Source organism: Crotalus tigris, unplaced genomic scaffold (assembly GCF_016545835.1).
Source record: "Crotalus tigris isolate CLP2741 ecotype Arizona unplaced genomic scaffold, ASM1654583v1 scf7180000018146.467361, whole genome shotgun sequence".
Classification (NCBI taxonomy): Eukaryota; Metazoa; Chordata; class Lepidosauria; order Squamata; family Viperidae; genus Crotalus; species Crotalus tigris.
The window spans coordinates 43,700-60,042 of NW_024096846.1; the positions used below are offsets into that span (position 1 = coordinate 43,700).

At 42.0% G+C, this 16,343-nt stretch overlaps 1 protein-coding gene across 1 annotated transcript in view; it reads left to right on the forward strand.

Moving 5' to 3' along the window:
• Positions 1–16,343, forward strand: part of LOC120310206 (low-density lipoprotein receptor-related protein 1) — a 76,978-nt gene that overhangs the window by 37,781 nt on the left and 22,854 nt on the right. The window contains exons 25-36 of the mRNA XM_039348359.1: positions 304–509; positions 3,101–3,289; positions 4,089–4,237; positions 5,260–5,353; positions 7,333–7,449; positions 8,079–8,198; positions 9,136–9,258; positions 9,615–9,740; positions 10,125–10,241; positions 12,921–13,027; positions 14,276–14,408; positions 15,283–15,402. Coding sequence (XP_039204293.1) covers positions 304–509; positions 3,101–3,289; positions 4,089–4,237; positions 5,260–5,353; positions 7,333–7,449; positions 8,079–8,198; positions 9,136–9,258; positions 9,615–9,740; positions 10,125–10,241; positions 12,921–13,027; positions 14,276–14,408; positions 15,283–15,402 — 1,601 coding nt within the window. The remainder of the gene's footprint in view (positions 1–303; positions 510–3,100; positions 3,290–4,088; positions 4,238–5,259; positions 5,354–7,332; positions 7,450–8,078; positions 8,199–9,135; positions 9,259–9,614; positions 9,741–10,124; positions 10,242–12,920; positions 13,028–14,275; positions 14,409–15,282; positions 15,403–16,343) is intronic.

The window sequence follows — 16,343 nt, forward strand, 5'->3', positions numbered from 1 at the left end:
TTGTTGAAGTCCACAAGTCATAAAAGGGCCAAGTTTGAAGACCCCTGCTCTAGAGGTTAAGTCACCATGCTAGAACTGTGAGTTCTAGTTTCACCTTAGGCATGAAAGCCAGCTGGGTGACTTCAGGCCAGTCACTTACTCTCTCAGGCCACAACTTCAGGCTCGGGCAAAAAGCTGGTTGATTAATTCCTGTCACAACCAATGGAAAATGCTAGGATGAAAAAAAAAAAAAAACCCTGAGTGATCACAGTCGTAGTCCTACGTTTATACCATTTCTTGCCCACTCCATTTGCTCTCTTCCAGATATTTATACTGGACTGACTGGGGTGACCATTCCCTGATTGGCAAGATAGGTATGGATGGTACCAACCGGAGTGTCATTGTGGAGACTAAGATCACCTGGCCCAATGGCCTCACCCTGGACTACATTAACAGTCGCATCTACTGGGCCGATGCCCGAGAGGACTACATTGAATTTGCTAGCCTGGATGGTTCTAACCGCCACATTGGTAAGTGAATTGTAACAGCTCACATTCATATGCAGAGAAACTGAATAAAGTAGCCAGAAGAGGGCTTAGAAGATTGCACAGAAGATTGATGGGATGCATATTCCTCCCATGATTTCCAACTTCTCTCTATTTGATAACAACAAGTACAAGAACTAGTACAACAACAACAACAACAACAACAACAACAACAATAATAATAATAATAATAGAATTGGAAGGGACCTTGGAGGTCTTCTAGTCCAACCCTCTGCTCAGGCAGGAAACCCTATACTGGAGGTCCCCAACCCTCAGTCTGTGGACCGGTACTAGGCCGCAGCATGCCAGCAACTGGTCCGCACAAACAAGCAAAGCCCCATCCACGAGATGCATGCAGCACACAAAACCACACACTCTTCAGTCCGTGGAAAAACCTCTCTCCAAGGAACCAGTCCCTGGTGCCCAAAAAGTTGGGGACCTCTGCCTTATACCATTTCAGACAAATCGTTGTCCAATCTCTTCTTAAAAACTGGAACATTCACAACTTCTGGAGACAGCTAGCCTTAATTTTGGTTTTAGAGTCTGTTTTTAAAGCCCCCCCCTCCCCTTTATTGTCTCTTAAATGTTTTCCCTCTGCACCTCCAGTAGCATTTTGCAGGGTTCCTTTGTTCCCTATTACTTTTGAGGCTCTCTCTCTGTGTATGTCGCTGACATTTTTTTTTATTACTGTTACGTATATATCACCTTTTGAGAGCCAGTATGATGTAGTGCGAGATGAGGAATGCAGAATCCTGAGTTCTAGTTTTCCTTTAGGCACACAAGTTACCAGGATGATCTTAAGCAAGTCAATTTCTATTAGGGCAAACAAATCAGCATCGGCTTCTGTAACAAGCTGGTTGAAAATTAAAATTCCTTGTTGCACCGTGCATTGACAGCTTTGCTACAAGCTGTCTGCAGCAAACACAGTGCAAAACAATGGATCCTACAAGTGGGACAAATAATAACAGCAGCCTACATATCACCTTTCAAAATACGTGTTCACCAGAGTCAATTCAAAATGACAGCATCAATAATAAAGCTCATTACACACAGAGAATAAATACAGCAGAACCATATTTCTGGGATCTGCCTATTTAAAAGTTGGGGGGAGGGGATTTGCAGGTTATCCTCATTTCTCCTGTCAGATTTTGTTTGTGGTAAGATTAAAGTATCTGGAACGTTTTTTCATAAAGAGGAATAAGTGCTGTAATCTTTTTTTTTTTTTTTTGAAATAGAAATTGCAACTGGAAGAGTTGCCTCCTGTGCATACACAATGGCATTTGAATGCCAGCTTTTTATCACTTTAAGCACATGGTGAATTGCAGTTGTTGTGTGGATTATTGCCCCATATTATATTTTGATATTTGTATTTCCTCACTGTAATGACCTTTGGATCAGCCAAATCGAGAAACGGAAGCAACAATCTGTGTGGCGATCATCATGACAGCAGATGTGCCAGCCAGAGCTGAATTGCAGTTTCCTTCCACTTATAAATTAGTGTCTTGACTGGAACAGAGATGTATGGTTGGTTTGTTCATAGCTGAGAATGAACCAAAGTTTTAAAGTTGAGTCCAGACTTATCTGGATATCATTGGCAAAAGATAGGATAACACTATGCCTAGTCCTTTGAATTTCCCCAAATTGGAAGCTGGTTTTAAGATCAGTAGGTGCAACATGTATACATATTTTACCTGGTTCCTCACTGTTAAAAGTACCACTATTTTTAATTTCAAGAACCGCTACTCTGATTGACACAAATACATAAAATGATTCCAAGGGGTAATACAATGAATTAAAAAATGGCAACTAGCAAGCATGAGGAGTTAGGGAAAATGGAATTCAATACTTAAAATTTTCCACCTATTACTGTCATATTTTTTTCTTTTTTTATTCCTATTTTTCATTCCAAGAGCTAGATTAACAAAATGGAAAGAGGCGTTTCAGTTGAACCCCACCTGTCATAAATGACTACCATATATACTTGCAAATAAGCCAATTATGAAAATTATTATTATGAAAATGGTTTAATGCTCAGGTGATGCATTTTTCATGGTATTTGGGTTAAAAATTTAAGGGTCAGCTTATTCCCAGATGGTCTTATCCGTGAATATATATAGTATATATAAATAAACATACTGGGCTCATAAGCTACTCAAATCAAATCCAACTGAGTAATGTATATTCCTACCGTCATAAATTAGGTTAAAAGCATACAGGGCAATGAAAAGCAAGCATATTTCATAAAAGAGTTATAGCACTAATCCATTCAACCAAGCCAAAGATAACTTCTGTTGCTCTAGGGAATAAATTGTACTATATTAGCCCCCGAAGCCCAATGGAATAGATGTTTTTTGATGGATTTTCTAAAAAAAAAAAAAAAAACAGGAAAAGGGAACCTTTTGGGTAGCAAGGACCATATTGTTCAGAACAGGAGGAGCATTCTCAAGCTGTGAATATTTTGCCATAGTACTGAGCAGATAATATCCTTGACCCTAGGGCTCTCCGTGCCCATTGCCTAGATGTTCACTTGGCTTTCATGTTGCCACCAAGTAAAAATTACTCTTCTCCCACTGTAGTGCTGAACCAAGATATCCCCCACATCTTTGCCTTAACCCTCTTTGAAGATTACATTTATTGGACTGACTGGGAGACCAAATCCATCAACCGAGCCCACAAAACCACAGGGGCCAATAAATCTGTGCTAATCAGCACTCTACATCGGCCCATGGATATCCACATCTACCATCCTTACAGGCAGCCAGATGGTAAGTATTCTCTGTAAGGGTGCTGAAAGGAGGAAGAAAGGCGTTATGCGTAGGAATCAGTCTCAGTTACCGTATCATGGGGCAGTGTTAAGACACAATAAAATGTGGAAATGTCCTTCAAGACATTGCCAGGGCAGAGATGGAAAGGCAGGTTGTTGGTGGTAAAAGCAAGGAGTCTTACACTGCCAAGTGCTAGCAGTTGGTAAATGCTTCAGTGAGCCACGGGGGCAGTTGACAAGTGATTAGAATGCAGTATTGCAGGCTGACTCTGTCCACTGCCAGCAGTTCGATTGTGACCTGCTCAAGCTTGACTCAGCCTTCCATTCTTCCGAGGTCGGTAAAATGAGGACCCAGATTGTTGGGGACAATAGGTTGACTCTGTAAACTGCTTAGAGAGGGCTGTAAAGTACTGTAAAGTGGAATATATATAAGTAAGTGCTCTTGCTATATTGGAGGTCCAAGCACAATAAACCAACTGCAGTCACTTTAGTGATGGAGAAAAATCAAACATTGTTGATCAGGACATGTTTCTTTTTATTTTCCTTCAGATAGATTTTGTTCCTTTCTCTCACATGCACGGTAACTTTTGCATTCATTTGTTTGTAGTGGGTAGCGGGTAAGTGTGTTTGTGAATGCAAGAGAAGTTGGGGGGGGAGTCAGGTTCTCCTTTATATATGGCAAAGGATATTTTGATATCTTTGTGCAGTAGAGCAGGGATCGGATGTCTTTGGCAAAGGTCATATCACCACAAGCAGCTATTAATTACTGTAACATACATCTCTTTGTTGTCTTCCCTTAGTTCCTAACCATCCCTGCAAAACCAACAATGGCGGCTGTAGCAACTTGTGCCTGCTGTCACCAGGAGGGAACTTCAGGTGTGCATGTCCTACCAACTTCTATCTGGGTGCTGATGGCAGAACCTGCATCTCCAACTGCACTGCTAGTCAGGTAACCAGCTGGGGCACACAAACATTGCTCTATTATTTATAAAAACTCTTTGTCAGGGATGCAGCTTCCATCTGCTCAAGGGTAGCATCCCCCTGAGGGCCACATTCTTAAGTAACCAAGTCCAAATCTTTTGAAAAAAAAGGATGACTTATTTACAAGGCATAAGGGATTTTTTTTTTAAAACTCTGATATCCTATCAAAATCCCAAAGATACAAAAGATGTGCCCTTTTTTTTTTTGGCCTTATATTTTCTGGCCATTTTAAAAGAGATGCTGAGAGACTGCATGTAATCTTTAGGTCTCACTGTTTGCACCCTTGCTCTGTATTGATACCTCTCGTGCATTGCTTTGTCAAGGGATTCTTAACGTGCTTGAGCACCGGGCAGGCAACTTTTTGGTGAAAGAGACAATTTACAATTTTCAGTGAGGTAGAAACCAATGATCCCTCAGAGACATCATCATGCTGTGGTCTGGTTATCTGGAATGGTGGTTTCTTGGGGTTAAGAGTAGGGGATTTTGTATTTTAGGTGTACCACCAACTTTCAGCAGCACCATATCAGGAGGCTATATGAGATGTCGAAGAGGATTGTGGGGCTCTCTTTAATTGTAGGCATCAAATTGCCCTTTGCTGCTGTTACAGGGAGACTTCCAAGCCAATGAAACGGAAGGCTTCATCCAAATATGAACATTTGTTCGATCCATAAAGCTTCCAACCAGTGTATTCATTCAACTGATCTTCAGTTGGAGAAAATAATCCCTCTTAACTGACCTCCTGGGACAAAACAAGGGTTTTTTTAAAAAATATTTTTTTATTTTAATTGGGGAAGAGCCATGAGTTAACGTATGGGGCGATTAGAGATTGAGTTCCTATCACAGCTTCTAACAGGCATTTTTTGGAGAACCTTTCTAAGCTCTAACATGGCCAATGTCATTGGCTGCGGGTTTGACTCGGAGTGATGGCTTATGTTCTTCTGATCATCACTTGGCCATTATTTCAGCCTCATTACCTTTTCTTCCTGCCAGTTTGTCTGCAAGAATGACAAATGCATCCCTTTCTGGTGGAAATGTGACACCGAGGACGATTGTGGGGATCGTTCGGATGAGCCGGAGGATTGCCGTAAGTGAACTTTTGGGAGGAGACTTAGGAGGGAGAATCCCTTATCTTAATTTTAGATAGATGATAATCCTGGCTCAAAACAGTGAGAGTGCCTAGATAATAATTTTGAAGCATTGAAGTGAGTAAAATTTGTATCTGATGTTGAGACCCAACAGGCACTTTGGTTACTCTAGAACTGTAAGACAAAGTCTCCTTTGAGTTAAGGTCTACTTCTGTTGACTTAGTGGACATTTCTAAGACTTTGGTAACATTACAGAAAGAATTTGTCCTTGCTTTCTTCCAGAATATTTATTTCTTAACTTCTGGCCTACAGGCCTGATATTTTTCCCCATCCACGTTTTAACAAGACCCAGCCCTGCATACTTTTAAGGATCAACTGATACTACTTTGGGTCAACATACTTAAGCAGCATTGATGAAACGGCAAGCTCAGGGTTCAAATGAGCATCTCCTTCATTCAGGATTCCCACTGATTGCTCCATTTCTAAGGTGTTAATAGCGCTAAAATAGATCACCCAAAGATATTATCCTTCCTTGTGTTATCAGCCTCCTGGATGACAGCCCTGTGCTTTTGGGTTTGAGTTATTGCCCAAAGATCATTTGTTTGATTTCTCAAGGGTGTTTCATGATTTCATAAGCACCCTGAAGCTGATTTCCAAAGATAAAGCATGTCCAAGCCTAGTGTTAACACTGACATCATGGAGTCTCTTATTGTGCTTTTCACCTGTTAAGGAATGAAATCCAGGGAGTACTAACATAAAGGAAATATACCTTATGGAGGACATAACTCCTCTAGCCATATATTAAACTCGCCAGCAATCCTTCAAAGAAGTATTCTTGCTGTGCGATGAGTAGCAGCTCATTGTTGCTAAAAGTAACTCGGGTGTGTTTTGCACAGACCTTAATCCCAATTAGGTAAAACCCAAAAACTGAAAATGCCCTGAATTTGATTGACAAATTAGGTTCCTTACAGTAACGGAGTAATCTGGGAAAAATGAGCTTCCCTGATATAATTAAAATACAATTTTAATTTTAAAATTAAAAGTTATTGCTACCAGTGGTCAGCTATTTCAGAACATTTACAAAATGAGCAAGAAGGAATAAAGTGCCTAGTAACAAATGGTTGTAAGATTCACTAGCTGACCAGCTGAAAAGAAATAAAGTAGACCTCAAACTGTTTTAAATTGTGATGGATCATTGACCCTACTGGCATTGATGTGAGAAGTTTGGGGTCTTTTGAAACTTTGGGTGTACTAAGAACACGTAGAGTAGCCCCCAGAGGCTTGTCTGTTTATCTGCATCAAAAGTGATGAGGTTACTTCCTCTCTGCCAGTATCAGAAGCTATGAATACTCTTCTAGATAAATGTTGGTCCTCACCACCATTTTTCTAACCCTTGTGAGCTGCATGGCCCATAGACACCCTCTTGCTTACCTTACTGTAGTCCGAATGATGGTGATTCTCCAGAGCAGCGGTTCTCAACCTGTGGGTCGGGACTCCATTTGGGGTCGAATGACAATTTCACGGGGGTTGCCAAACAACGCAGTCCGCCATTTTTTTCCCCTTAGCTGTGCTACTCCCTTTTATTCTATTGGCTTTTGAAAGCCAATAGAATAGACTCTCTTGAATAGAGTCTAATTCTATTGGTTTTCAAAAGCCAATAGGAATTGTCCAGGCTGTCTCTGCCCTGCTGAGCCCGCCAAAAGTCCCATTCTGCTACGCTTCGGCCGGGGCAGGGGGCGGCATCACGCATGTGTGGCGCTCCCGGGCAGGGAAAGTCCTCGACTTACGACCGGTTGGGGGTCACGGCATTAAAAAGGTTGCTCCAGAGTCAAAAGTCCCGTTCCCCCCTTCATTAGCTGCCTGGCCCAAACTTGCATGTGGGATTGAAGTCTGGGACCTTTTGCTCGGAAATCTGTTCTCTCCCAGTGAAGTAGAATTCATAGGGAGCTTCTCCTAAAGCATCGCATCCTCTTTCCAGCTGAATTCAAGTGTCGCCCAGGGCAGTTCCAGTGCTCTACAGGGATCTGCACCAACCCAGCCTTCATTTGCGACGGGGACAATGACTGTCAGGACAACTCAGATGAAGCCAACTGTGGTAAGTATATCCTCAGCCTTTCTGGATAATTCCGCAGAAGATGTTGGGCAGTTCAAACCAGCCACATTAATATGTAACCCCTTATTTTAAAAAGTTAGAAGTTCAAAACCGTAAAAGATGTTAGGTGACCAAGCCATCCCAAATTCACCATTGACTCGCTCAGAAAAGAGTAGAAATTGGGGAGAAGGAGGTGGTGGTGATGGTGATTTTAAAACAGTCATTTCTCAAAGCCTGGTATGAAGATCAGAAAAAATTGCCTCCATTCCCACAAATCCCCATGCTACGCTAAAAGCCCTCTGGACGAAACCTTTCCTTTCTCTTTCCCTTCCCTTTTCATTTTATTTTTCCCTTTTGCTTTCCTTAACCTTTTAAAGTGATAAGAATGGCAAACCAGGAAAAGCAAAAAGATCCGAGGCAGAATTGCTCTTTTCCTCCCTACTTCTCTATTTCCCTGAAATTTCAGAGTAAACCTAAGAAGTCTACATACACGGGAGGGGCCGATCTTTCAAGAATGACTGCCATGGAAATAAATCCCATGAGAATGTCTGACAAATATTAGGGCTGAGGGATGCATTTGGTCAGCCTTCTCTTCCTTAAAGTTGGATTCTTTTCTCTCTTTTCTCTGACAGAAGTCCATGTCTGCCTGCCCAGTCAGTTCAAATGCACAAATACCAATCGTTGCATCCCGGGCATCTTCCGTTGCAACGGGCAAGACAACTGTGGTGATGGAGAAGATGAGAAGGATTGTCGTAAGTGACGCACAAGAGTCCCTTTTTCCTGCCGGTCTCCGTGCCAGGCTTGTCAAAAGATCAGATGTTGCTTGCACGATTAGCGTCATCTCAGTAAACATCCTGGGGATTTTGTTTCTCTGGGACAGCCAAATTACAGTTTTATTGCTAATTTTGCATCACGCTAGTAAAATTGCACGCAAAAAGATGGAATTTTGCCATCGGTCCTCACGATGCAAAGTAAATAAATCTGCAGGTGTTGTGGTTCAGAACTGAATTCAGAAGAAAAAAGTGAACAGATATGGCATTAAACATTTATTTATTTATTTATTTAGTTGTGAGACTTATATACCGCTTTAAGTGCAAGCACTCTCTAAGCGGTGTACACCAGTAAGCAATGTATATATATATACAGGTAGTCCTGGACTTACAACAGTTCATTTAGCGACCGTTCAAAATGACAAAGGCACTGAAAAAAGTGACGTATGACCCTTTTACAGACTTACAACCTTTGCACCATCCCCAGAGTCACGTGATCAAAATTCAGAATGCTTGGCAACTGGTTCATATTTATGACCGTTGCAGTGTCCCAAGGTCATGAGATCCCCTTTTGCGGCCTTCTGACAAGCAAAACCAATGGGGAAGCCAGATTCACTTAACACCGGGTTACTAACTTAACAACTGCAGTGATTCACTTACCAATTGTGGCGAGAAAGGTCAAAAAATGGGGCAAAACTCACTTAATAAATGTCTCACTTAACAACAGCAATTTTGGGCTCAGTTGTGGTCCTACGTCAAGGATTACCTCTATCTTTTTCTTCAGTGGAAGGGCAATAGTTCAGCATATATAATGTTGTGGGTCATTGTCTGATTGTATAGAGTTGGCATTCATTACAGGGAACTCCCATTATATACTGGGGTTATCTTCTGTCTCCACTTTTTTTTTTCTTTTTTACAGCGGAAGTGACTTGTGCTCCAAACCAGTTCCAGTGTGCCATTACCAAACGCTGCATTCCGCGAGTTTGGGTTTGTGACCGTGACAACGACTGCGTGGACGGATCCGATGAGCCTGCCAACTGCAGTAAGGCACTATGCGTACTATGGGGGCTGGTTCTGAGAGGGAGAGAATAGTCTTGTGTCCCCAAGAATGCCCAATGTCTTGCTTTGGTCTTCCTTTGCCCATTTGAGTCACTAATTTGAAACCTGAAAAACTAACTATTTAATGGCCTTAGCCTTTGTGGACTATAACGCTTATCGAAAATCCGCTCAGTTTTTGTTTACTTGACTATTTCTGCAATGAGAAAGCTCATAATGACTAGCTGGCTTTCTGTGCCTTGGAGGCTGTGTTATTTACGCGTGCAGTTTTAAAAAACGCAGCCGGCTTGTGCCTCATTTTGGAGGACCCTTTCATCTCTTCAATCCTTTTCACTCATTTAGCACAAATGAGATGTGGTCTGGATGAATTCCGGTGCAAGGATTCTGGCCGATGCATCCCAGCGCGTTGGAAATGTGATGGCGAGGATGACTGTGGGGATGGTTCAGATGAGCCCAAGGAAGAATGTGGTAAGTTGACCATCCCATGGGTGGCTGGCTACATTTGGAAAGGATAGGGGCTGGCGGGCTGCATGCGCATCCTCCTTCCCAAGAATTTGGGCAGATACACCCTTTTGGGACAGGCTGTTTGGTTCAAACTCTTTTGCTAACAGCAGCTGATTTCTAATCTTAATCTATTTCTGGACACTTTATGTTGCCCACTGTGTGCTACAGCGAGGGATAAAGGTTTCCCAGTGTTAACAATGTGGTGCAAAACTATTCCACATACAATTAGAAAATTCTCCTTGGGAGCACGTGCAGTTTGATTTTTACTGCAATTTTCTTTAGCAATGCTGTTCATTTCTTCTGCTTTTTTCCATTACCTCTCCACAATTGCACATTCTTCATTTTTAGATCAGCGGACTTGTGAGCCCTACCAGTTCCGCTGCAGGAACAACCGCTGTGTTCCAGGCCGCTGGAAGTGTGACTATGACAACGACTGTGGGGATAACTCGGATGAGGAGACCTGTAGTATGTGCCCACTTCAACCTTATGCTACCATGTTTGCCTGTGGGGAGGGAGATGACCTTTTCTTACCTACTCATGCCTAATCTTAGGAAGATTGTGTAAAACAAGAATTGCTTGTAGAAAAATGGGTACTGAATAAAGCAGGGATCTCTTCCCATCGGAAAAATTCCCATGAGTGAGTGTAAGAAGCGATAAAGAATTGAGCTAGAGAAAATACTGGCTGAGTTTCAAATTCAATAGCTGTAATTTGAGAAGAAGAATGTTGTGTGCTGCTTGAGCCATACACCCCAAAGATGCTCAGTTAGACAAATATTCCCCTTGCATTTTTTTTCTGTGCCAATTCCTCTGACCATCTCAGCTGGTGGTACCTGCATGAAAATAACTTCTTTGCAATTATCATATCCCCAACCAGATAGGCCAGAGGACAGGTAACAGGAAGACTCCATATCTTACAGAATCATTTTTTTTTTTAGTAAACTATCTTAAATAGTCTTTTCTATCTGCGTAGTTTTCCTCTGCTGGTACCAAACCTTTGGGTGTGCTTTTCATGTACACTTGCCCTTCCCAAGATAACTAAGAGGAACCTTGGTCAGATGAATACTCCAGTTTTTTTAAACGGTTGTATGCAATATTCTTGGGTGAATTGTCCAGAATGCAAACTTGCTGAATGCTCTGGATATTGATCAGGCTGATGAGATGTTCAAAAAGATGATCAGTCTTTGGTATCTCAAGATGGAAGGGAATTCCATAGACAACTTTTGCTTTGACTGTATGGTAATCATTCTGCTATTGCTGTTTGATATCAGATGACCAGGATAAAAATGTCCCAACAGGCTCTGATAAAGATAAAAGTCAGACAAATGATCTGTCACAAAGTAATGCTTTCATAAAACCTTTGGATGTTGCAATGAACCAAGGACTCCAGCAATAAATTATAAATCTTTAAAATAGCTATAGCATGCCTCATCCCTTTCCCCTCCCCACTAACTCCTTTAGCTGCTAGAACATGACTTGACTTCTTTTGGTTTGTTCCTTACCATACTGTGTAATTTGAGTTTGTGCCATTTCACTTCATCTTATGTTTTTCTCCATTTTCATACTGTCGTATCGGGCCTTGCAGAGGTAGGTTTCTGTCAAAAATGTTTTCCTTCCCCTTTAAAACTTTTAACTGTGTTGAAAGGAGGGAAAAAAGGGGATTATTTGGAGGCTTCATCTCTATTCCCTTGTATTTGCCTCTGTATTCCTTTTGCAGGAATGTAATGGAGGTTTCTCTATGTCATGCTTGCTAATTCTTTTTCAAGTTGATTCTACTGTAGCAAACCAGGCTGAACGGTCTTACCTCTTAATATCTCTACTATCCCTCCCTTTATTGTAGTGTTTTGAGAATGAGCCCAAGACTGAAGCAGCCAATTGCGATACAGTAAACACTGGACAATCAGTGGTTACTATTTGGGGATGTATGCATTGGTTCTGTCCTAGCGCTTCCTTTGGGGCAGACTTTAGGAAATTAGACTTGTTTTCTGAAACTCTGAAGATTCACTTCCTATCAATAAAGATGATGCCACTGTAGCAATTGCCTCTCTCTATTGCAGTTTCCTGTGTTGCAAATAATTATAGTAATATAGTGAAAACAACAAAACTCTCAAATAAGTTAATAACCAAGTTGAAAGTGAAAATAGTATCTGCTTGGTTCTGTAAATCTAGGGCAGGGGTGTCAAACTGCTGGCCCGCCAGCCGGATGTGTCGTGGCGAAACCGCTCCCATCCCATTACCGACAATGGAAAAAAAGTCACGATACATCGCAACACGTCACGTGACATCGCGGGTTTGATACCCCTGATCTAGGGGGTTCTTTGCACATTAACTTTTTATGTGGCAGGGAGGCAAGGAGACAGGCAGAAACTTTCAATAATGGTGTGGAATCTCCCACTAAGGATCTCTAAATTAGGAGTAGACAGAAGGTAGATTGCAATCTTCTGGTAGAACTCTGGATGATTTATAGTAGTTTCATAAGTGTCTCTTGTTCTCAGTTGTATAACAAATAATAAAACAATCTTACTTTCTCAGAGTTAGGCAGTTAAAACAAAAGTAGGATAAAGGCAGGTATAGATATTACGGGAAAGGATTGTGACTTCAGGACTTTTAAGTATGTTCCCTATCCTGCATAAGGTTCTCCTTTATGGATCTCTATTTAAAAACAAGACTTACTCCCCTAATTGTTACCAGGAGCAGAGACTAAGAAATTTAATGAATATGGTGTGGTATGCAAGCTCTTCAGCCATCAGGTGAACAGGCCAAAGTTCACGTTGAGAAAGTTGAGCTGAGATTGTTAGTGTGGCAGAAGCTGCTGTTTTATTTATTTATTTATTAAATTTGTTTGCCACCTATCTTGCCCCAAGGTGACTGTTGTGGGTAATATGGTTGATAACACACTCAGAAACCATTGTCCTGCTATCTCTCTCTTTACTCCCACCCTAAGTTTTCTTTTGGCTTTTCCTCTGTTCTGTTTCTAGTCAAACTTAAAGAATTTGCTATGTTACAATAATCAATTACGCCTACTCTGTGAAATTATGCTGAAAATAAGCAGTGGTGTTAATCTGTGAATTATAGAGTAGCCACAACTCCTTATATATGTGTTCAAGCTTTCCAACTCATGTTTCTCTCTGCTTTCTCTGCTTACAGAGCCCAGGGCTTGCTCTGAAAGTGAGTTCTCTTGCGCCAATGGCCGTTGCATTGCAGGCCGTTGGAAGTGTGATGGGGACCATGATTGTGCTGATGGCTCTGATGAGGTAAGGTCCAAGTGTGGAAAGTGCCAAGAAAGAAGATATGATGAACATGCAGCAGCTTTCACAACTAGCTTCTGCTCTTTGGCTTGAATTCTTAGAGTAGCCCTCACCCTCTTGAAGCTGTCCAAAAGTGTTTTGAGTATAACTTCTATATCTATAGCAGTGGTGGCGAACCTATGGCACGCGTGCCAGAGGTGGCACTCGGAGCCCTCTCTGTGGGCACACGCACCATCGCCCCAGCCCCGCCTCCTCCTGCGGCCCCCTCCTCACCAGCAGCTCTCCGGAGGAGAGTCGCCCCTGGGCACGGCCCACACAATGCTGCGCAGCCAAGGACATGGTAGCCGGGTAGCAGGGGCAAGACTCCGCCCTTGCAGCCCATTGCGCGCAGATAATGCTGCAGGGTACGGGTGGAGGACATGGCCACCATGGTGCTGCTGGGCTGCCTGGGTGATCTGTGGCGGGCCATGGAGGTGGCGGGTGGTCCAGCGGGCACAGCTGCTGATCTATAGTCTTTGTAGACATGGATCAAATGTTTATGGAAATTGTAGCTTTCATATCTAATTAACATCTACTTGGGGAAAATGGTCTCGTTACGAGTAAATAGAATTGTACTTGTGTGCTGGGATCAGCATAGCCTGAGCTTAAGAAAATATTGCTTTCAAGGAGTTTTTGTAGATGAAAAAACATGGGCCAGTTTGGCGTGCATATTAGGGGAAAAAAACCTGGAAGTGTAAACATGAATTACTGAATAACAGAATAAGTAACTGTTGGGGAAAACCCATCAGAAAGCTTTGATGGAATTGAGAAATTAGATGAATGTTTTTATCTAATGCTGGTTCTAAGGGGGAAAAAAATCATACTTTGATTTTTATATGACATCCACTTCATTTTGCATTCTTTGTTCCCTTCCTGTGTAATTCCGTAAAGCAATTTGTTACATTCTGAAAGTCCTATTGCAATTATTAGGATGTTAAGACTCAACAGCCTCTGCTGCTTAGGAAAGCATTATAGATCCGGATAGAGCAGGGGTAGGCAACCGTGGCTCTTTTATGACTCGTGGACTTCAACTCCCAGAATTCCTGAGCCAGCACAGCTGTGCTGGCTCAGGAATTCTGGGAGTTGAAGTCCACGAGTCATAAAAGAGCCACGGTTGCCTACCCCTGGGATAGAGTAATAACCTTACGTGATACAAAACGGCTCCAGATCTCTGCTCTCTGACCTGAAAGGCCTGCAAACCTTGTTCCTCCACAGAAAGAATGCAAGCCACGCTGTGAACAAGACCAATTCCACTGCAAGAGTGGCCACTGCATCCCACTGCGATGGCGCTGTGATGCTGATGCCGATTGCATGGATGGCAGTGATGAGGAAGACTGTGGCACGAGAGGTAAAGGCAACCATAATTTTTTTCCCTTGTAAGAATGGATGAGAATTCTATTCCAAAACTAGATGTCAGATCCAAGTACCCAGATCTCAGTTTTTCATCTATGGGGCAAAGTCTTTAAACAGCCCTTGACCATATGATATGCTGACTAGGTAATTCTGAGAGTTGAAGTTCATCTTCTTCTTCTTGTGCCATATCCGTTATCGGACGTTGGCGATCATGTTGGCGATCCTGTTTTTATCAGCAGCCACATGAAAAAGTGCTGCTGAATTTTGTCCAAACCAGTCCCTTAGCTTTTGAAGCCACGATGTTCTTCTTCTGCCTGGACCTCCTTTGCCTTCAATCTTTCCCTGGAGGATTAAATGGAGTATGCCGTATTTTTCTCGGTGTCGCATCACATGTTCGAAATATTCTAATTTTTGTTTTTTAATTGTTTTCCCTTGGCTTTCCCAGGTGGCTTATCACCTCCTCATTTCTGATCTTGTCAGCCCAGCTTATATGTAACAGCTGCCTGTAAATCCACATTTCAAATGTTTCTAGTCTCTCCAGGTGGCCTTCTGTCAGAGACCAACTCCCTACTCCATAGAGCAAGATAGAAGTTCATACTATCTTGAATCTGCTGAGATTAAGAAACACTGGTGTAAGTGGAGAGCAGGCCATGTACCAACAAGGATCCCTGTTAGGATACCGAGGCCCTTTCAGCCAGGCAAGGATGCCAGACATAATACTGTGCTGGATCTGGTAGTATGTGTGAATTCCTGGTTGTGGAACTTGTCACTGCCTTTTTACATCCTTTGATACTACTCACAACTTAGGTGGGATATGCAATGCTCAAGAATCAGGTTGCAGCTTCCATGCTTTTGTGGCTTCTTTATAGTGCGGACTTGCCCTCTTGATGAGTTCCAGTGTAACAACACTCTGTGCAAGCCACTGGCCTGGAAATGTGATGGTGAAGATGACTGTGGTGATAATTCTGATGAAAATCCCGAAGAATGCTGTGAGTATCCTTGCTTCTGTGATTAACTCCTGCTTCTCTTGATCATCATTTTCTCTTTTCAGCTGATTGGCTAGGAGGTTCAGAGGGAACTAGGGATACCCAGAACATGGGCTTTGGCAATTATACAAACCAAAATCAATGCCTCCTTCTCTCAGATTATCACCACGCTTCCATTTGGGAACATCCTACTCTCGGGAGTTGAGGTTCCCAGGAATTCCAGAGTGACTTTGGGAAAGAAGCAATGGGTTTTGTGCCATATTCTGGGAGGAGCTGATAGCTGACTCTATACTGTATCCAGTATAAGGAAAGCTTACAAGATTGTCACTTCGAAAATGAAGCAGTTCTGATTCACACAGGATGAAATTGGAGGAATTTCACCCGGGTCCCTTGATCTCATGAAAGAGGGTTTCTTTAAAGATGCAGAATCTGAAAAAAACATTGTTCTACATCAGCCACAAAGTTGTTGGTACATTGAGAAACAAGTCAAGCCAAGACAAAATATTGCAGGGATTAGAATATAAAACCAAAACTTGTGAGTTGTTTGTTCACTACAGATATGCAAATATTAAAACTCCTGTTGGTTAAACTGCCTACATTATTAGGTCAGAGTTTAGGTTACCATTTTTTCCTACAGGTCAAAACAACAACAACAACGTGAAGAATGTTTCATAACAGTTTTATATTTACAAGTCTCAAAATATACAAGTGTATATTTCTTGTAATTTGCATCCAGTAAAAATGGCCGAAGAATTTTTCTAAATAAAAATGTAAATTGTCCTAACACTGTTTATTTGAAAGGTCAACTCTACCAATGCTGAAGTCCCCCCCATGGTGCAAAGTCCAATTAATTTCTGGTGACAATTCTTTACATCCCTTATGTTCGAATCCCCAATCATCCACCAAAGCCACAGGCTGATCTGAAGTTACCTGCTCTTAAACCG